The 20,182-nt window shown below is 43.9% G+C and overlaps 4 protein-coding genes across 8 annotated transcripts; 2 read left to right on the top strand and 2 right to left on the bottom strand.

Annotated features, from left to right (window-relative positions):
• The first annotated feature begins 248 nt into the window (after positions 1-248).
• LOC103629710 (zealexin A1 synthase-like) lies at positions 249-2,249 on the top strand. Its single transcript, XM_008650823.4, has 2 exons — positions 249-1,370; positions 1,531-2,249. Exons 1-2 carry the CDS (start codon positions 462-464, stop codon positions 2,152-2,154), a joined length of 1,533 nt encoding a protein of 510 aa, XP_008649045.1. The 5' UTR covers positions 249-461; the 3' UTR covers positions 2,155-2,249.
• Positions 2,250-3,077: 828 nt separating this feature from the next.
• LOC100275374 (uncharacterized) lies at positions 3,078-5,167 on the top strand. The gene is made up of 5 exons (NM_001371650.1): positions 3,078-3,378; positions 3,762-3,927; positions 4,127-4,308; positions 4,431-4,604; positions 4,680-5,167. The coding sequence occupies exons 1-5, from the start codon at positions 3,169-3,171 to the stop codon at positions 4,764-4,766; spliced, it is 819 nt and encodes a 272-aa protein (NP_001358579.1). The 5' UTR covers positions 3,078-3,168; the 3' UTR covers positions 4,767-5,167.
• A 644-nt stretch (positions 5,168-5,811) lies between these two features.
• LOC100282879 (uncharacterized) lies at positions 5,812-9,439 on the bottom strand. The gene is made up of 5 exons (XM_034059372.2): positions 8,618-9,439; positions 7,397-7,553; positions 6,523-6,746; positions 6,248-6,421; positions 5,812-6,137 (listed from the first exon to the last, which is right to left on the bottom strand). Exons 1-5 carry the CDS (start codon positions 8,822-8,824, stop codon positions 6,051-6,053), a joined length of 849 nt encoding a protein of 282 aa, XP_033915263.1. The 5' UTR covers positions 8,825-9,439; the 3' UTR covers positions 5,812-6,050.
• A 327-nt stretch (positions 9,440-9,766) lies between these two features.
• Positions 9,767-20,060, bottom strand: LOC103629709 (PX domain-containing protein EREL1). Of its 5 annotated transcripts, XM_008650821.4 has the most exons (11): positions 19,576-19,981; positions 18,385-18,427; positions 18,148-18,276; positions 17,593-17,691; positions 13,372-13,464; positions 13,121-13,229; positions 12,352-13,010; positions 11,941-12,105; positions 11,615-11,857; positions 10,593-10,811; positions 9,767-10,414 (listed from the first exon to the last, which is right to left on the bottom strand). In XM_008650821.4, the coding sequence occupies exons 1-11, from the start codon at positions 19,629-19,631 to the stop codon at positions 10,136-10,138; spliced, it is 2,094 nt and encodes a 697-aa protein (XP_008649043.1). In that variant the 5' UTR covers positions 19,632-19,981; the 3' UTR covers positions 9,767-10,135. The 5 variants fall into 5 exon arrangements, with proteins under 5 accessions (XP_008649043.1, XP_008649042.1, XP_020394959.1 ...); XM_008650820.3 differs by lacking the exon at positions 18,385-18,427 and having other exon boundaries at positions 19,576-20,060; XM_020539370.3 differs by having other exon boundaries at positions 18,148-18,427.
• Between the last annotated feature and the right edge of the window lie 122 nt (positions 20,061-20,182).

Genomic DNA, 20,182 nt, shown 5'->3' with positions numbered 1-20,182 from the left:
CATGCAAATTGGTTGATATAGTTTTTTTTCTCTATTTTGGATGTTGTAGTTTGATTTTTTTTTTTTTTTGCATGATCTTCTCAAGTTTGTTCATCTGGACAAGTTATGACATTACTATAACAGCTAGAAAATCGTTTGTTCTGAAAATCAAGTGTTGTATTGTCCTGATGATGTTTCACCTTCTGTGTGGATTTAACTCGTCAATGACTTGTAAAAGTATGATAAAATTCTTTTAGACGTGGCAAACAATAACGTAGAATTTAAGTGTCTACTTTTAGACAAGTATGACATTTTTTTGACACCTTATGTATAGAACTAAATAAGCCGGTGATTCAGGAAGCGAACAGCATGCATAGCAGTCGTTCCCAATAGTCAAAGCTGCTCTCGACTAGAGTCTTTGAGAGAGGCGCCTTCCTTCCCGCCCTCATCGTCATAGTTGGAACTTGGATCACCAAACCTCCATGGCAATGGCGGCGCTTCCGGTCCACCCATTCCTCCTCCTCCCCCTCGTGGCCGTCATCTCCTTCCTGTGGCTCCGCCTTGCAGCTTTGTCCCGTCGAGGCAGCGGCCCGCGGCTTCCCCCATCGCCGTGGGCGCTCCCGTTGATCGGCCACCTGCATCACTTCGCGGGCGCGCTTCCGCACCGCGCCATGCGTGACCTCGCGGCGCGCCACGGGCCGGTGATGCTGCTCCGCCTTGGCGGGCTCCCCGTCGTGGTCGCCTCCTCCGCGGACGCCGCCCGCGAGGTGATGAAGACGAGGGACCTCGAGTTTGCGACGCGCCCCGTGACGCGGATGGTCCGGCTGGCCGTCCCCGAGGGCGCGGAGGGGATCATCTTCGCGCCCTACGATGACAGGTGGAGGCAGATCCGCAAGATCTGCACCGTCGAGCTGCTCAGCGCCCGGCGCGTCCAGTCCTTCCGCCCCGTCCGCGAGGAGGAGGTCTGGCGGCTCGTCCGCTCCGTGGCGGCGGCGGCGCCGAGCGCGCGGGCGGTGAACCTGAGCGAGCTGCTGGCCGTGTACGCCGCCGACTCCTCGGTGCGCGCCACGATCGGGAGCCGGTTCAAGGACCGGGACACGTTCCTGTCCATGCTGCAGCGCGGGCTCGAGCTGTTCGCTAACATGAGCTTGCCGGACTTCTACCCAGCGTCGCGCCTCGCCCTGCTCGTCAGCCGGATGCCGGGCCGGATGAAGCGGCACCGGCAGGAAGTGGTCGCGTTCATGGACGCCATGGTCCAGGAGCACGCGGAGAGCAGAGTACCTGACGGCGACGACGACAAGGAAGACTTCCTCGACGTGCTGCTGAGGATTCAGAGGGAGGGAGACCTGCAGATTCCGCTCACCACCGACAACATCAAGTCAGTGGTCGGGGTAAGCACTTCAGTTTCCAGATCCATAAAAGAATCAAACTAAATTACATTGTCATGCTGTTTCGAATTTCGATCCATTGATGTCCAGTATACATACTACTAGAGTAGTGCCGAAACCGAATTGGCTATATATATAGTTATTATAACCATGTGCCGTGCAGGACATGTTCGCCGGAGGCAGCGAGACGCCTGCGACGGCACTGCAGTGGATCATGGCCGAGCTCATGAGGAACCCGAGAGTGATGAAGAAGGCGCAAGATGAGGTCCGGCAAGCGGTCGCCGCCGCCGGCCGGCAGAGAGTGACAGAGGACGACCTCAGCAACCTGCGCTACATGCACCTGGTCATCAAGGAGGGCCTTCGGCTCCACCCACCCTTGCCGCTCCTGCTCCCACGGGAGTGCCGGAGCTCGTGCCAGGTCCAGGGGTTCGACGTGCCGGCGGGCACGATGGTGTTCGTGAACGCGTGGGCGATCGCTAGGGACCCCAGCCACTGGGACAGGCCTGAGGAGTTCGTGCCTGAGAGATTTGAAAGCAGCAGCGTCGACTTCAAGGGGACGGACTTCGACTACCTACCGTTCGGGGCAGGACGAAGGATGTGCCCGGGCATGGCGTTTGGGCTCGTGAGCATGGAGCTTGCGCTCGCTAGCCTCCTCTACCATTTTGACTGGGAGCTGCCGCCTGGGATGACGGCCGCGGATGTAGACATGACCGAGAAGATGGGGGTCACGGCTCGACGGCTCCACCACCTCCTGCTTGTCCCCTCCGCCCGAGTGCCCGTGACCTAGCTAGGTCTGGTCCACGAGCAGAACCTGGAAACTTCGCATACTTGGATAACGCTGAATATCAATACTTGCTTAATAAATTCAGCTATTTTGGATAACGTTTTGCCTCATTTTTTTAACAAGTCCATAATCCGATTCCGTGCACTGCTACTTATGTGCTAGATCTTTTTACCGCACTGTTAGTTTTCTACTTTTTCTTGCGGTGAAATTTGTCTACTTGGGCTTAGGTTTTTAAGTCAAAGTGAGGGCTTGTTTGCCACGGCTCCGGCTTCACCAAAAATGACTTCGGCTCTACCTTCTCTTCAAAAACAATTTATCTATAGAAGCTAGTGTTTTTTAACAAATCGACTAACGAAATGGTTACTCTTGGCACAAGAGAAAGGCAAGAAGAGTAGGGGAAGAGCCGCTATGAGCCAAATTTTTTTTGGCTCCACCTTCTCTATAAAAAATGGTTTCAGGCGGATCTTAAATCAGTTTGGAAAAGCTCTTTTTAGCCATTTTTTTTGGCTCCGCCTTCTCTTTACTGTGAGCTCTTTTTTAGACTGTTTGGAAAAGCTCGTCCAAGAGTCGAAGCCGGATCTTAAGTCAGTTTGGGAGCCCTCATAAATATGTCCTGAGTGTTTAGATATTTCTAACTTTATTTTAAGATTTAATAAGCTATTAGTTCAATAAAAGGAAACTCTGAGACGGTGCCGTTGTCATGCATGCACGACAGCACGAGGACGAGTCCAACTTTTGTGCTGAAAAAAGCCCGAGCTGGTGGGGCCCATAGACGGTCGCGATCGAGTCCATGGGCCGTGGTCCATCGCATGGCAGGTCGGCAACCCGGCCGGCCGTGTCCTCCAAGACTTCGCCTTCCGCGACCCGACCGCCGCGACCACTATATATAACCGCGTACGCCCCCACCCCACGAGCGGCCGTGAAATCGCGCTCCGATTTGTGCTTCTGCGACTTCAATCGGCCAGTCCGAAAAATCCAAGGACATTGCCGGGCGGAACCCTCCCCTCCACCCACATCATGGCGGCGACGACTGTGGCAAGCCGGAAGCGAGGGACGGCGGCCTTCCTCGATGACCCCTTCTCCTTCCCCGGCGACCTGCCGTGCCTGCAGACGAAGCGCGGCCGGTGCTCGTCGTCGATTGTTGCCGCCGACCTCGGCCTCAGCTTCCCGCTGGAGTTCGACCCGGTCGAGGCACTCCATCTCATCTTCCCGGGCGAGGATCGGCAGGTGCGTCGATGCGCGTTTAACGATCAAATTTCGTACATAGATTGTTTACTGATTATTAGTCCTAATCAATCACGGTGGCTTTGTGCTGCAACTAGCTTGATATCTTTACAATACATAGTTGACTGCGAAATTCAGTGCCTTTTGAATTTCAATCGGCCTGTCGAACATAAGTTGGCTTGAGCTCAAATATTTAACCTTAAATAGGAGTGCATGATAAAATACAGCTCTATCTATGTGCCTAAACGGCTAAACCTGTACTTAGTGATTTCTGTTGGTTTCAACTCTAACCTACTGCCTATCCAACTTATTTGGAACTAAAAGACTTTGCCATTGTTGTTACCATAGGATTTATGCACCTAAAACCTTTTCCCCTTAATTGCAAGGTTCTACAAAACCATTTACAAGCGTCAGGAAATGTCCTGGATGCTGCGATCAGAGCATACAAAGATTATTTGGCAGAAAGAAGCAAAGAATCTGCTTCTGCCATCAACTATGTTCCATCCGACAACGAGGAAGGAGATAGCATTCTATCTGAATCTGAATCTGATGGTACGCAGCATCTGCATATATTGCAGCCAAAATATCAGCACTAATATCTTCCTATATTTCCATCACAATTAAGAAAATAAAAAAAGTCACACTGATGCCATGTTTCATATATCGATATATTTTCATGAAACCAAAGTTATTTAATCATTTGAATCAGCTACCGTTAACTTAAACCTTACTGCATCGATGGTTACTGCAGTTTACCTAAAAGAAGAAACCATTCCCACCAATTGCTCTGGATGGGCTGAGGTCATCGTCAAGGAGATGTCCTCTGCTTCGGATTTGACCGATGCCAAGAACCGCGCCTTCAAGATACTCAAACTGTTTGAGAAATCGGCTGACAGGAGCAGTAGCCCAGATGAAAAGAGAGAAGTGAACAAGGTATCAAGATTGTCTAAACTTAGACACTTGTTTATTATATCACCAACCATGCTTAACAGTTAACAATGCTTAGTTCTTCCTTCTTCCTCTCAAGCTGACCTGAATAGTTGTCGTCAATCCAGGAGCACGAGATAGTGAAGCAGATGCTAGGATCCCTGCTCCACCAGAACGGCGTTCTGAAGCGCGCGTTCCTCATACAGCACAACCGACTCAAGGAGTACCAAGAGATGGTGCAGGAGCGGTCTCAGTTCAACCAGATTCTCGAGAAGTACCGGGAGCAAATCAAGGCGTTAGAGGTAGGTTCTGTGAAAATGTTGCTATAATGCTTGAACTGTATTTTATGTATCTGTCCTTACCCAGTTACCCTTCAGGAGAAGAACAGTGCCTTGTCATTTCATCTTCAAAATATGAACCAGTGCAGAAACACCTATTGGCATCACAATCCAGATGTCTTCTAATCTATACTGTTGTCAGCAAGGACATTCCGCTAATCCCTACATGCTGCTACATCTGCATGCTACAACATGTGTCGAGCTTGGGAGAAAGATAGGGAGTGCAAAATCCTGAAACTGCAAAATATCCTTTTCTCTCCTCCAGCTAAGGAGAAAGATAATCAAAGAAAGGACTCGTCCATGTGGTAGCAATTATTTGAAAGGACTAGTTTACGCTAGTCTGAATTGTCTGTAGAGGGCGATAATGAAAGAAAGGGCATGTTCATATGTTGCAATTATTTTGTATTAGTCTGGTCTCTCTTTAGATTTTAGTTGCTCTCAATGTAAGTGAGCAGAGTTTGACGGAGTTCGAAAATCCATGTACTATTTGTTTTAAATTATCGATCGAATTGAGACTGTTCCCCACCAAAGCTCACTGACAAGGGAACTAATAAGCACCTTTTAACATTGGGCAACATAATAAACAATTTGAATTTTCATTCAACATTGTTCTATCTTCTCCGTGGACGCATTATTTGCACCACATTGCTTCCAGATCTGAACGAAAATCTCCAAGTATAATTCACTCCCCATTCACCTGCACTACACTCTTGAACCGGAGTACTGCAATGCAGCACTCATTCCGTAATATATGATATTTTACTTTTAAAAAATATGATATTTTACTTTTAAAAAAACTTTGACCACTCATTTTATTCAAAAAATTAATAAGTTATTATTTTTTTATATAATTTGTCTTATCACTTAAAATAGTTTGTACTTGAATTAAAATTTTACATTTTTAAATAAATATTTTTAATACTTAAATAGTTTGTGCTTGAATTAGAATTTTATATTTTTTAATAAATATTTTAAATAATATGAGTGATCAAAGTTTTTTCAAAAAAAAATCAATAACGTAACATATTTGTGAATGGAGGTAGTACTGCGATACTATATCGCAGGGACCGAAACTTTCCATTTTCTAAAACAATATTGTAACTACAACGGGATACAGTAATATTAGTTCCTACATTACGTTGACGAATATTGATTGTAGCCATGGATCAAATAAACCATACCCGGAAAAGTGGGCGCACACAATATATCGGATAGCCAATTGCATGAAAGCAACACGTTTAAATAAATACGGAGTATATCGAAATCAAAACCATAGTGACTTGAAAATTCTGGACCCTTGGGCGGTGAATCCACCTATCGGATATCCCCATCTCAGGAGCAGTTGGTAGAACAAGATATATTCATACATAGCTTATTAATCTGGGGCGGACCGTTCAGCAGCTACTACGCTTAGAAAACATCAGGGTTGAAACGCCCAGGTATGGAGCTGTTCTGTTGAGCCTGCTTGAGATGCATTGTGAGGGCGTAGTTGTTCATCTGCAAACGTATGGTCACACACACATACCCAAACGCTCCTTCAGTTGTTATATACACAGGAAAAAAAAAAAAGCGTAGTTGAAGAGTGAAGACAGTACTAGGAATATCACCTCTAGAGTCCTAACTTGCTCCTGGTACTGCAGAACAAGTTGCTTCAAGTTCTGGACCTCGTGAGACCTCTCGTCGAACTCCTTTTGGCGCTCGTGCTGAATGGCGACTGCCCGCTTCAGCACGGAGTTCTCTCGCAGAACAACAGTCAACTGCTCCTTGAGCATCATGTTTTCCTATACCACAAAGGAGAATCAGTCACTATTATCATTCTGCAAATTAGTCAGTAGTCGATACTACAGACAACCAGAAGCCGTAGTGAACGATGCATGGGTACCTTATGCAGGTTTTGTGTAGCTTCAGCTCCTGCACGCTCTACAATCGTTTTCTCCAAAGCCTCCAGAGCTCTTGACGCACGAGCCCGTGCATCGTTTATGTCAGAAGCATTTCTCATCTCTGTGACTAATAGCTCAACCCATTCAGAGCCATTATAGCTTGTCTGGTAATTATCTACGCTAGGCGGATGTTCTGTAGCCGTATCCACACCACCATTAGGAATACCTGCAAAGAATGCACAACAGATGCTACTGTCAGCAATACACTACTTAAACTGCCTCATTGCTTTCCAAAAATAATATAATATGTTAGAAATAAGTGTGGTTCAACCAATCCATTTACTATGGTAGTAACACCATCCTAGCTGACACAAATTCCGACTACCACCACCAAGTACAACACGGGCTTGGTGTAAGATCAGGATGAAATCATAAGTAATGCCAGAGACAACATAAGATATTTGATGATCCAATTCTACATAAAAATAATTCCATACTAAAATCGGATACAAAATGTGTTGAGATTGAGCAGCATATGGTCGAGCTATATAACTGTAACAAATATATGAATTCAGAAAACCTGAAATAGTGAAATAATATAGCTCTGAACAAAATTGGTGGACAAATTCAATTGGGGGTACATGGATGAGGGATGTATAACTGTTACTATATGAATGCATCCAGGGAAAACAATAGTCTCTGGTAGAAAACTAACCTTCAACAGAAGGCATGTATAACTGTTGCTACATGAATGCATCCAGGGAAAACAATAGTCTCTGGTAGAAAACTAACCTTTCAACAGAAGGCATGTATAGTATAACTGATGCTATATGAATGCATCCAGAAAAAAACAATAGTCTCAGGTAGAAAACTAACCTTCAAGAGAAGGCTGAATTGCTGTTTGCAGACAATTTTCAGGTTTGAAACCAGTCGATGACAAGATAGCTTCTGCTGACTCTAAGCGCAGCAAATTCAAACTTTTTATTGCAGAATCCAAGTCATCTCCAGATGCTTCCAGAGCTTTTTCAAGCAACTAGAATTATTTAGAACAAGCATAGTCAGCTGTGTTGCACATGCGATACTAGAAGGTAAAGTAAATGAGGATAAATTTGGTACAAACAAGAACTAGCTCGTAGTGCATGGAAGTAATTCAATCTATCAAGATCCAACAGGAGGGTAAATTTCAATCTACGAAGGAAACCTCGTATTTTGAATAAATTCATTTTGTGTACTTACTGGGGACATCACAAGCTCAGACTGGCTACAATACACAGCTTGCATAGCTATGAAAGAAAGGAGCCACAGAAACTGGCTACAATACACAGCTTGCATAGCTACCAAGGAAAGGAGCCACAGAAACTACAGCACATCCATCTCTCACCAACCGTCCTTTGCTTAGTTCATAAATCAGATACGGGTTAACGTAAATGAAACTATGAAACAAACCATTTCCCGGTGCCAATATGCTCGAAATCAAAATGAATGTAAAAGAGGTAGTCCATGCTAAAATACAATTCGACATTCGCACTTCGCAGCAGACATCTAAGCAAGCATATAAGAATGGGTAATACAACGACAACTGAGTGGCATCTAGATTCATATCCCAAGGCGCCGCCATTTCATTTCAATGGAAGTAAATGAATGTCAAGCCAGTGTCAGTGGGGAGTTCCATAGCGTTGTTTCTAATACTGCATATTCTATAGAATAAAATGAAACTTCAATGAAACACATAAAAGTTTCATTATATGCTTTCGTAAACATTCGATTTCATGACTCATATAGAGTTAGTAATTGTGCCAGTTTCATCGTTAGAAACTCAATTATTCTCCCTCTTTTTAAAAAGATTGTCAAATAAAAACAACTTATGTAGCAGCTTATTAAATACAAAAGAAATTTCGATGAAACTCCTAGGACCGACCTCACATGGCCTCACATATTCACGGACAAAGAACAAGAAATTGTCGTTGGCTTACCACTCAAGATGGTGGCACTAGTAAATCATAGAGGGATGCAAAAGCCACATCTAGTGATTCACTACCTACGCGGAAATAGAAGGGGAGGGGGGGAGGATAAAGTGAGGCGGCGGTGGAGGCAGACCTGTGGATCCATGTCGGGGAAGAGGGCAAGTAGATAGTCGACGAGCGCCTCCGGTCGGAGTCCGTCGGAGCCGCCGCGGTGCGAGGGGGAGCGGCGGGACCTCTTGGCCGCCGGCTGGTGGGAGGAGTGAGGGGAGGAAGGAGACGGCGGGAGGAGCTCGTCGGCGAAGATGGAGGAGGACCTCTTGCCACAGACTACCGCAGACATGGTGCCGCCTCCCTCCCGAGCCGCCGCCGCAGCCGCCTCGTCACGCCGCCGCAACCGATCCCCGCCGCCGACGCCGTCGCCCTATTCCCCGCCGTCGCGGGACATGAGGCAGACGCTTGTCCCCCTCCGCACGCGATCCACGGCTGGCGTCGAGCCCCGGTCCCCCCAACGTCCGGCCTCCTTGCCCTGTGTCGCCGCCGCGCCCGAGCCGCCTGATTGGTTTGGTCCGGGTCCTGACGGGTGACGGGCGAGATGATGGGTTGGGTCGTGCTCGCAAGGGGGTAGGGTTACGGTTACCTCGCACTTTATTTCTCTTCTTCTCCCCTCTCGTTAACGTTGGATTTTTTACGTATTCCCGTGCGTCCTTTTTCGTCGGTGCAACGTGAGCGCGTCCACACCGCAGCTTTTGCTGTGCGCTGTTTGGCCGACAGGTGGCCCCGAATTTGACTCTCTGCATGGTTTGCTCCAAGAGTCACACTAGAAAAAACGACCTCATCTTCCTGGTAGCGACCACGCTCTGTTGTGCCACCATTGTGGATATACCGTGACATACGAAATAAAAGAATTTGAGGCCCCATTTAGATTTGGAGATATAGACCCATGAATTTAATAAATATATAATTGGCACTTGAACCGTCCACTCCAGCTAGAGATTCACCAGCTGCGAGCCAGAAAAATCTGTACACGTAGGTGACGCACATCTCCATCAGTCCACCAAGCCCAATTGCGAGCTTCTGCATAGCTCAGCAAGCTTTGACTGCCCTCGCCAGTGTAATGCAATGTGGCAACCCCACTAAGATCACTGAGGTCATGTTTGGTTCCTTTAGTCAGGTTTAATCACTAAAATATCATATTTGGTTTCAGTAACTAAAACTGTTTAAAGAGTATTAATTAGTGTGAATAATAACTGCATTACCTCTATCAGAGGGTGACAACAGCAAGGACAATAAAGAGAGAGGGTAAAAGGTAAAAATCCTACTTTAGTCACTTTTAGTCACTTATTTGGTGACTAGATGACTAAACTTTAGTCACCTACTTTCAGTCACCCTGTTTGCTTCTTTAGAGACTAAAAATAACTAAAGTTTAGTTGCCCTGAACCAAACGGGCCTAAATATACTATCCTCCGATATTTCCATGTGTAAATAAACAACCGTACAGCAGCAACGCACGCTTCTCCAGGATCTTCTTCCCTCATGGCCGGAAACTTTTATCCTGATGCTGCCCTGGCACTATATAGGTATGCTCATCATATAATTTTGGTCAAGCCGCGTAAGTTTGAAACCTAAATCACAGGAATATACATAGGTGTTCTCATCTGTCTAACAACCAGTTAAGGACTGTCTTTTTGGGAAGAACCTCGCCACTACCTTCTTTCTCTGGCTTCACGGCAGTATTTACAGCGTTGCGGATGACAGCATTAAGACGCAGCCTCAGCTGCGCGTTGTCAATAAGTAGATCAGAAAGTATTTTCGTTGCATCTTCATCTGTAACTTTTGCATCTTCCCAGCTCATAGTTAATGACGATATGCTATCAGAATTGTCGCCATCATCAGAAGAGCCTTGTTCATCATCTCGTGCTAAAAGTTGAGCCTGGAGAGACCAGTGCAGAGCATAGATTACAGATATCGAAATTTAAAAGTAGTAGAATTAATAGAAAGTATATTTAAAACTGTGGAGTGTACATCCATGGAAATTGCATTCCAGTGTGAACAATATTCTTCCTCTATGAATCAAAAGAAACAAGTTTACAATAACATTTATAGTTTACCTCAGCAATGAGTAAGCGTACTCTATTGTCTGATGTTGCTAGAAGATCTAATGCATCAGGCAAGGACGAAGGATCAATAGTAAAATTGCCTTGTTCTTCTGCTAGAAATTTAGCACTACATTCCAGTAGACGCTCATGCAGCAGTCGACACTCATGAAGAAATTTCACTCGGCATAACTTTGCACGTGCTGACCTCTGTTTATCTCTAATAATAACTCTCTGAAACAAAAACAAATAAAAATCATGAAAATAAACTGATTGCATAGATTCGAACTACGGAATACAGACATTTTCAGTGGACAGACAGAAGCATGGATTTACGAAAACAATAAGCGATTAATTGATTTGAATATGTTAGCATGCATGAAAAGACTCATGCAGTTTGTTGAAGGAGCAGCACTGAATCCAATTCCCAAAACCATGCATATATAAGGAGATCATTTTACATCATAGCTTGCATACAGTCAGTCTTCCTGGCTTCATAGAAGGAACTTTATTTTGACAAAACAAAACACATGGAATGTTGACACAAAACCAATAGCTCATGTGTTTGTTGATTAAGATAATAAGCACATTCTTTAGTGTTAGAGCAACTTATCAGCTAGCAAACATAATGTTTTATGATAGTCTTCCCAAATAGAATGCATGTTCGATGAACCATAAGGGTCATGGCAAGGTAAAAGGCCAGGATGTCTTGCATCATCACAGAAGTCTTGCGGATGTAACAGTTCAAAAGGTCATAAAGTTGAACAATGTAACAGTTCAAAAGGTCATAAAGTTGAACAAAGCGATAGTTCAGTAGTATTTTAAGCTAAAGTCCAAGAGTAGGTGGCATGAATGATACAAAAGCAAGAGAAGAGCAGTTAGCTAAATTGGTCGAGCAAGCACTAATAATATTGAATATGCTGCCAATAAGAGCAAACGAGTATTCCTAGAAACAACATAAATATTGCTACTGCTACTGCTACCGCTATGTAAGGAACAGAGCATTACAATTTGATAGGCATTAGGTACCACTATACCTCTAAACCAGTCTTCTGTTCAAGATACTGATTCAACACTTTCTTCATCTCTGTTTGGGAGTTTCTAAGAGACTTGACCTCTTTTACAAGAACTTTCTTATCTGCTTTAGACTTTGCCTCAGCTTCTACAAGATGATGTTTCAAAGTCTCGACTTCTTTTCGTTTGATTTCTAATTCTTCAAGTAATGTTTCATTTTTATCACTAGCGGTTGTTTTCTCTGACTCTGCACGAGTTTTCTCATTCTGCAAATTATAAATAAACATAATTAGTACCTTCATATGGTTAGTAAAATAACTAAGCCACAAGAACAGTGGGAAAGACAGACTTGTTCAGCCTTCAGGTTTGACTCCATCTCAGAATACTTCCTACGGAGCTCATCCATATCCCACTGCATCTGGGTAATCCTCTCTCTTTCAGTCAGGATAGCTTGTTGCAGTGTCTCTCTACCCTTTTGCTTTGCGGCTTCCAATTCAACCTCCAAATCCTTAACCTACATTACAAATCATAATTACCAAACAGATAACCTAGAATCTGCAGAATGGTAATGATACACATAAATCCACTGAGTATACAACTAAGAATTCACAAAACAAGAAAACAATGTAACTTGGAGAACCATACAATTTTAAACTCAACATGGAAATTGAAAGTGCATTTCGTTTTAATTAAGCATGAACCTATAATTATTAATTAGAGCTAGATGCCATAGCCATTAGCATGAAAAGCAAAGCTATACCTTTGTAGTAAGATATTCTTTAACAGCTGCTTCCTGATTTAGTCGTGCTATGAGATCCTCCATATCAGTTTTTGCTGCCCCTATTCTTTGTTGCATTGTGATCAAAAGTCTAGTCAACTTCTGTTTTTGATCATTTGGAAGGATGACTTGTGCATCCATATCATACAAAAGATGCATATCTAAACCAGTAAGATGTTCTGTTTGACTAATATGTCCATCCACCACAGCACCATCCCAAAGGGAACTACTAACCCCTGGAATAGATAATTCAATTCCTCTTAAAGAACTCAAATCACTCCCAATACTTTCAGCAGAGTCCTTCCTAGCATGGCCGGGATTAGATACACGGTCCTCATCTGAAACAACTCCCCTATAAGACGCTGCTGAACCATTCCTACCATCATGTTCCAATACAAGGTTCCCTTTCCTGTGATTCAAGGCATTACTAACAAGCTCATCGGACTGATCTAAGATAGCTTCTCCAAGCACACCATTACCAGTTGCTCCTGTCAGACTGCTGCCACGAGTAAGAGTTTGATTTATTTGATTGGACTCAGCAAGAGAACCAGAAGCAGGTCCATCAGGATGTGGAGAAGAGGCAGTACTGCTTTTTGTAGAAGAACCTACTTCAGAAGGACGCCCATTCCGTTCTTGGAAATCTAAATTTATTATAACAGTATAATTAAATTCTCTGCTAACATATTTAACATGCATGATAAATACAGTGAATAATATACATAGAGAAAACTATAATTAAAGTAGCACATACATGAACGTGCAGCAGCTTCAAGCTCAAAAAAAGCAGCAACAGGAGCACTTCTTGACAAGTCAATGTCAGAAAGTAACTTTTGCATCCACTCCTCCAATGCATGCCTTCTCTGCAATCATAATAGTTTGAGACAAGTCCAAGAAGCAGAATACAAAAGAGTATACTATTTCACGTAAAGCATCCAGTTGACATAGGGAGAAGAGGAAATTAAGTAATTAACAAAGTACATTGAGTTTTAAAATATATTTTACCTCTTCTAGAAGCAACCTGCTTGAATTTATTCTTAAGAAAGCATGCTTCGGAGGAGCCGACGGGGCATCTTTTCTGGGAAATGCGCTCTTAAGCTGCAGTACAGGAGTATTGTAGTATATAAAAAATATTGAACTTACAAAAAACACATGGTTACAAATGATATATCAAAAGCAAATGAATATGAAATAGCATAGTATCAATGGCATATCATGTTCAGGAAATCATCAAGTTACATGAGACAAAGGTTCTGCATCAAACCAAATCATAAAGTAGCAAATGACCCAACATATCTACATCAGAACAAAGCATAGATCATTATTTTGAGGCCAATGAAGAGGCAAAAGATTAAAGGATTGTGCAAACTAGCATCAGTACAGACATGGAACATTGTAACTAAAAGTGCTTGAACATAAAAAAACTCGACTTGCGAGGGGTAAGACAGCCTCTGGACATTGTATTAAGAATAAGACCTCACACATGTCGAGAAAACCCCCAAACCCTGCCCCACCCATACACAGCGGCACCGTAGCCCATATGAGAACGGCCGCAACCGGGGCCGGGCCTTAGACCTGTGCTTTGGTGTGGGACAGATGAGGTGATTTTTTAACCATGGCCTGAAATCCGCTCCCACATGGAGTCGAACCTAGAACCTGAGAAGTGCTACTAAGAGCGCCTAACCAACTCAACTAGAGGCCCTTTCGCAAAGTGCTTGAACACAATGCCTGGAATTCGGTTCCTGTTGGCCACTGCCCCTTCTCCACTTTTGATTTAAAACTCAAAGGGACAGCCAAAGCCCTTCAAGGATGGAGCAGCAAGAAGGTGGGGCACATTGAGACTCAACTGCATCTTGCTAGAGATTTGATCCATCAACTTGAGATTGCGCAGGATAGTCGTATTCTGTCTGTGTTAGAAAGGTGGCTGTTAAGTAAACTGAAGAAGCTCGCTCTGGCTTTGGCCTCAACCAAGCGTACCATTGCCCGCCTTAGATCAAGAATTTCTTGGCTCAAGGAAGGAGATGCAAATTCTAAGTTGTTCCATTCCTTTGCACGGTACAGAAAGAAGAAAAATAGTGTATCCAAGCTTACTGTTGGAAATCAAGTCCTTACTGCTCATAACGACATAGCTGCAGCAGTGGATCAGTTTTACTTTGATTTAATTGGGGCTAGTAAAGACAGAAATATTTCGATTAACCTTGAGGCTCTGGAAACTGCTGGCACTCCATCTCCAAATTTGATCGAGTTGGACAGCCCCATTACTGAGCAAGAAGTGTGCAATGCTATAAATTCTCTGCCCTCTGATAAATCTCCTGGACCGGATGGATTTACTGGTAGATTTTACAAAATTTGCTGGTCCATTATTAAAGAGGATCTTATGGCTGCGGTGATTGCGATTTGGAACAGAAAATTTGATAATTTTCATAAGCTGAATTCTGCTTTTATCACTCTAATCCCAAAGAAAGATAATGCTGATCAAGTCAAAGATTTTAGACCTATCAGCCTTGTTCACAGCTTTGCAAGACTAATCACAAAGATATTGGCTTCTCGATTGGCTTCAAGGCTCAACGACTTGGTCTCTCCAAACCAAAATGCCTTCATTAAGGGTCGCTTTATCCAGGATAATTTCATGTTGGTTCAGCAGACGGCTAAATTACTTCATCAACAAAGGCATCCTTGCCTGATGCTCAAGCTGGATATTACTAAAGCTTTTGATTCGGTTTCCTGGCCCTTCCTTATTGAGGTCATGCAGAATCTAGGGTTTGGGCAGATCTGGAGAGATATCATTTCAGGGCTGCTTCTCACTTCCTCTACTCGAGCGTTAGTTAATGGTCATCCGGGAAGCATAATTTCTCATAGAAGAGGGCTGCGACAGGGGGATCCTCTTTCTCCGATGCTGTTTGTGCTTGTCATGGATGTGCTTGGTCAACTTGTCTCTAAAGCAGATGAGGAAGGTTTATTACAACCTCTTTCTACTAGGCAGCTTCAACACCGGGTTTCTCTTTATGCTGATGATGTGGTTCTTTTTATTAATCCCGTGGCAGAGGACATGACTATGGTTTCAGACATCCTTGAGCTTTTTGGTGAGGCTTCTGGTTTATATAATAATAATCAGAAATCTAGTGTCTACCCCATCAGATGCCATGAAGACAATTTAGAGATTATTCAACCGTTTTGGCCCTGTGAGATATCTAGCTTTCCTTGCAAGTACCTTGGGCTGCCCCTGTCGTTACATAAATTAAGAAGGGAGCAGGTGCAGCCCATTGTGGATAAAATAGCTAATCAACTACCTGGATGGAAAGCTGATTTGTTGACTAAAGCAGGAAGAAGTGTATTGGTGCAATCTGTTTTGACAGGGGTGCTGATTTATAGCGTTATGGTTGTAGACTTGCCTTCTACTACTTTGAAGGACATTGATAAAATTCGAAGAGGGTTCCTTTGGTGTGGTCGTAAAAATGCCATGGGTGGCCATTGTGCAGTGGCCTGGGGCAGTGTGTGCAGACCTCGAGAGCTTGGTGGATTGGGTATTTTCAGCATCACTGAACTGAGTTGGGCCTTTAAAATGCGTTGGGCTTGGCTGCAAAAAACTGAGCCAGGTCGGCCCTGGGCATCCCTGCCTTTGCATACCCCGAAAAAAATTCGAGAGTTTCTACAAGTAGCCTTGTATTCTGAGATTGGAAATGGAGCTTCTACCCTTTTCTGGAGTGATCGATGGTTGGGTGGGCAGCGGATTGGGGATATCGCTCCCCGACTTATTGAGACCATTCCTAAGAAGCTGATTAACAAAAGGACAGTTCAAGAGGCGATCGAGGATAATGGCTGGACTAATGATATTCCTGGGAGTTTATCTGTTGGTGCACTTGCAGACTTCCTGCGTATTTGGGATTTGGTGGCACATGTTGATCTGGACCCCCATAAGGAGGACAAACATATTTTTCGGTTGGCTGCTAATGGCAAATATTCGACTAAAGCCGCTTATGAGGGGCTCTTCATTGGATCTGTGGAGTTTGAACCTTTTGAGCGGATTTGGAAAACTTGGGCTCCGCCCAAATGTCGATTCTTCTTGTGGCTGGTGGCTCACAAGAAATGTTGGACAGCAGATAGACTTGAGAAGCGGGGGCTGGATCATCCGGAAAAATGTCCTTTATGTGAGCAGGAGAGGGAGACAATTGACCATCTGCTTGTGAATTGCGTTTTCTCAAGAGAATGTTGGTTCCTCCTTCTAAGGCAATTCGGGCTGCAGGGTTTGGCCCCCCAACCAACGGATATTAATTTTATGGAGTGGTGGCATCAAGCAAATGAAGCTATTCAGGGGTCCTTCAGAGATGGCCTAAACTCCCTCATTATGCTGGGCGCTTGGATTTTGTGGAATCACCGGAACAGATGCATCTTTGATGGTTTTTCCCCTAATGTTGCTAATTTCCTAATCCATGTGGGGGATGAGCGCCGTCTGTGGGAGACTGCCGGGGCCAAGGGGTTGACATCCCTTGTTGCCTCCCTCTCTCATGTAGCCTAGAGTTTTATAGATGAGTCAGTCTATGCTAGTTTCGTTCAGACCGCCGTAAGGCGTCAGTTGTACCCCGGTCTATTTTAGACCTTGTTTATTTCTTCTTTTAATATAATGATACGCAGCTCTCCTGCGTGTTCGAGAAAAAAAAACCCTGCATATCTATGTAATGCACTGTAACAAGTAATTACATCCGTAAGTTTCTGCAGTGCGGTGCATGTTCAAGTTATTACCAAGTTATGTTTACCTACACAGTGATTCTTACAATTGACTGCATTTCTAAAACTTCCCACCAGCAGCTCGACAATGCACATTTTAAGTAATTCTCAACATGACTGGATACTTAGAGCTAAACAGTGATTCTTTCATGATGATCACATTCTAAGACGTTCTGTCAGCCTGAGTAGTACACCAGGTCAATCAAGGTCAAAACAATGGATAGTTATTTTTCAAAAGGAGCATGTCTGGTTTGTCAGAACAGGTCAATGCTATTCAAGACTTGCAAAATTAAATTCATTTTCCCTATTTCTTGTTCAATATTTTTAAACCATAGAACAACTGCACATCCATAGCTATTATTGCTAAGTAACATTTGCATAATGTGAGCAGATTTTGAGTTACCAGAAGAAAAATATTGCAACTTGCAAGTATAAGATGCTCAATATTTAGTAGAGCAAATGGCAACAATTGGGATATCTGAAGCAACTGCCTCAACTTACATCAGAAGATAGATTCAGAAAGTCACTAAACCTTCTGAGAATTCCATGGCTAGAGCTAAAGCCTTCTGGAGATTGTATACCGACATGTATCCTGTAAAACTGTCCTTTATGGGCATTAAATTTACATACAGGAAAACAAGAATGGCACAGTTTACATAATTGAAAACTAATATTCCCATGATATAATGACAAGTGCCTTTTTTCCTGTGATAGCAACTAATCACATGACACAAAAAATGACAGAACATGCGATAAATTGGCATTCCAAAATATAGTTGATAACACATCAGGGTGTCTAAATACTATAAACGGAGATGTCCTTAAAAGAAAGTTTTCATTTTTTTTGGCATCATTAATAGTTTTTTATCCAAATTCTATTTCTACACCTATAGGTACACAAAAAAATGTTTGTTGTATAACAAGAAGAATACCTGAAACACTGCATTTTCCAATTTGCATATGAAATGCAACTAAAATGATGTATTCGAGTCATCTGTGGCATGGATAGAAAAAGATGGGAGAAATAAAAAAGCATACAAGATAAACAATACTTACAACGACAGATTTCAAAAAGCTATCAGCGGTCACACCAGTTTCAGGTGTTTGAGTGATCCAAGAAGGTATCATCACACAGTAACTCCAACCTGTTTGAGGATTATGTGGCCATATGGTGTTCCTTCCCTCCTGTATGCAGTCAATAGGCAATGAGCCCATGAGATGCGTTGACCAAAAGATAGTTTCAGAGGTGTGTTGAAACAAATAATATAGTGAGTAGATAGAATGTTTCTTAACTAATGGAAACCTGCTAGAGCATGGACAGCTTTTCATGGAAATTCTGCCACATATGCATGGCGTTAGCAAATTTTGTCCATCAAGCATGCATAATTATTTCAGCCAGTAGTGATCATTGGAACAACATAGGAAGAAATTTAAATGATAACATGGAAAGGATCAATCAATCAGCCAGATGAATTACAACTTGCCAGCTATATTCCAGGTAAGCAAAGTTACACTCAAGACTCCACAGAAGAGAAGACAGCTACTGACTAGGAGCATCTCCAACCAGAAGTCCTATATTTGACACCTAAAAATTAAAATAGGATCGATTTGAAGTGTTTAGGGCCACAAAAACATTTACAGCTCCAACAGTTGAGTCATATGCCAATGTTGTTAGGAAATAGATCATGTTATTTAGGAAATAAAAGGCTAGTAATAACATACAAAAACGAGGATAAGGCTCCAGCATATGGTGTCCTATATTTAGGACCTGAGAGGCCGAGTCCAATAATTATTTGATGTTTTTTTGTGAAATAGAACCCCTGTTGGAGCAGTTTTTTGGCGTTAGTCCTATATTTCAAAATACAACTCCGTATAAAACTCCTCCAAATCTTTCGAAACTTGGGTACATCTGATTTTCGCAATCCCACTCAGCAAAAGTACACCATGGAATATATAATCAACTCCTTTCAAGAGAAACATAATCCAAAACCCTAGTAAACTGAACAAAGGGGCAAAAATGAAATTGACTCATTCAATCCCACGCCAAGTAAACTAATTTGTGAAGGGCATATTCTACTGTTTGCCAGTGAAACACGAGAAATCCAAAACCCTAATTTAAGGAAAGCTCTAAGTTACTTAATCATCAACACCAACAACGGGTCGCCTTTTGGTGAATTTTACTGCAGATCCCAGCCCGCACATTGATACCTGGACACAGGTTGCACCAATATACTAGCACGCTAGCTGCAGCAAAATTCATGTGGAAAACGCTTGCCCATAATCGACAACCCAGTAAACCACATCTACATCCCCGGAGCGGACCGAACCAGCACCAAATCTAGCCCTTGAAGTAGGCAGTAACTCACCTGGCGAGACCCGTGTCTGCATCCGTGATCAAAGCGGCACACAGATTGAGATGAGCCGGACGGCGCAGCTCAACGAGGTTCGGTAGGAGAGATGGGGGAGGGGGTCGCGGGCGCTTACCCATCTCTTCGGGGGAGGGCTCCAGTCCATGCCGAGCGGCAGCGGCGAGGTGCCATCGTGGCGGTGCTTCGGGGGGCTGGGGGCCTTCTTGCGCGCCCCCGCCGACGACGACGTCGCCATCGCTAGCGGCCGACGTCGCCCGCGGAGTACGGTGGTGGTGGGATCGGGGCGGACGAATCAGCCGAGGCGTCGCGCCCACGATTCTAGTCTGCCACTACTGGGCTGGAGATTAGAGGAGGCTAGGCGGAGGCGCGGAGCTGAGGCAGACGCGGTGGCGGTTGGACGGACGCTCCCGCGGTCGCATCTAACTGTCAACGCCAGCCAGGGCAGCGTCCGCCCTTGGCCGTCCCTTCCACGGTTGGTTCCATCGCCGTGGTGCGAGCTGGGCGGGAGCGGTAGCTTGGAGCGATGCGGATCTGTCGGCTCACGAGTTGCATGTTTTTGAACACTATGTTTTTTAAAATGTCATTACATAACCGTATTTTTTACAACACTTTTAGCAATGTGTGTTTAAAGACAAAGTATCTGAACAATGATATTTAGTATACATATGCAAAATTAATCATAGACAAAAACTTTAGATTAGAGTGAAGTTTCAAATACTCAA

The sequence above is a fragment of the Zea mays genome, chromosome 6 (assembly GCF_902167145.1).
Source record: "Zea mays cultivar B73 chromosome 6, Zm-B73-REFERENCE-NAM-5.0, whole genome shotgun sequence".
NCBI classification, from domain to species: domain Eukaryota; kingdom Viridiplantae; phylum Streptophyta; class Magnoliopsida; order Poales; family Poaceae; genus Zea; species Zea mays.
This window is presented reverse-complemented; position numbering and strand designations above follow the sequence as displayed.

Excerpts from the sequence above, each read along its gene's own strand:
- LOC103629710 (XM_008650823.4), top strand. The coding sequence starts at position 462 with ATGGCAATGGCGGCGCTTCCGGTCCACCCATTCCTCCTCCTCCCCCTC. Across the intron at positions 1,371-1,530 it reads ACATCAAGTCAGTGGTCGGG|GACATGTTCGCCGGAGGCAG; the intron begins GTAAGCACTTCA and ends TGTGCCGTGCAG.
- LOC103629709 (XM_020539370.3), bottom strand. The coding sequence starts at position 19,631 with ATGGCACCTCGCCGCTGCCGCTCGGCATGGACTGGAGCCCTCCCCCGA. Across the intron at positions 17,692-18,147 it reads GCTTTTTGAAATCTGTCGTT|TTTTACAGGATACATGTCGG; the intron begins GTAAGTATTGTT and ends CATAAAGGACAG. Across the intron at positions 13,011-13,120 it reads TGAAGCTGCTGCACGTTCAT|ATTTCCAAGAACGGAATGGG; the intron begins GTATGTGCTACT and ends TAATAAATTTAG.
- LOC100275374 (NM_001371650.1), top strand. The coding sequence starts at position 3,169 with ATGGCGGCGACGACTGTGGCAAGCCGGAAGCGAGGGACGGCGGCCTTC. Across the intron at positions 3,928-4,126 it reads ATCTGAATCTGAATCTGATG|TTTACCTAAAAGAAGAAACC; the intron begins GTACGCAGCATC and ends TGGTTACTGCAG. Across the intron at positions 4,309-4,430 it reads AAAAGAGAGAAGTGAACAAG|GAGCACGAGATAGTGAAGCA; the intron begins GTATCAAGATTG and ends TCGTCAATCCAG.
- LOC100282879 (XM_034059372.2), bottom strand. The coding sequence starts at position 8,824 with ATGTCTGCGGTAGTCTGTGGCAAGAGGTCCTCCTCCATCTTCGCCGAC. Across the intron at positions 7,554-8,617 it reads TCCCCGACATGGATCCACAG|TTGCTTGAAAAAGCTCTGGA; the intron begins GTCTGCCTCCAC and ends AAATAATTCTAG. Across the intron at positions 6,747-7,396 it reads AATTCAGCCTTCTCTTGAAG|GTATTCCTAATGGTGGTGTG; the intron begins GTTAGTTTTCTA and ends CATTCTTTGCAG.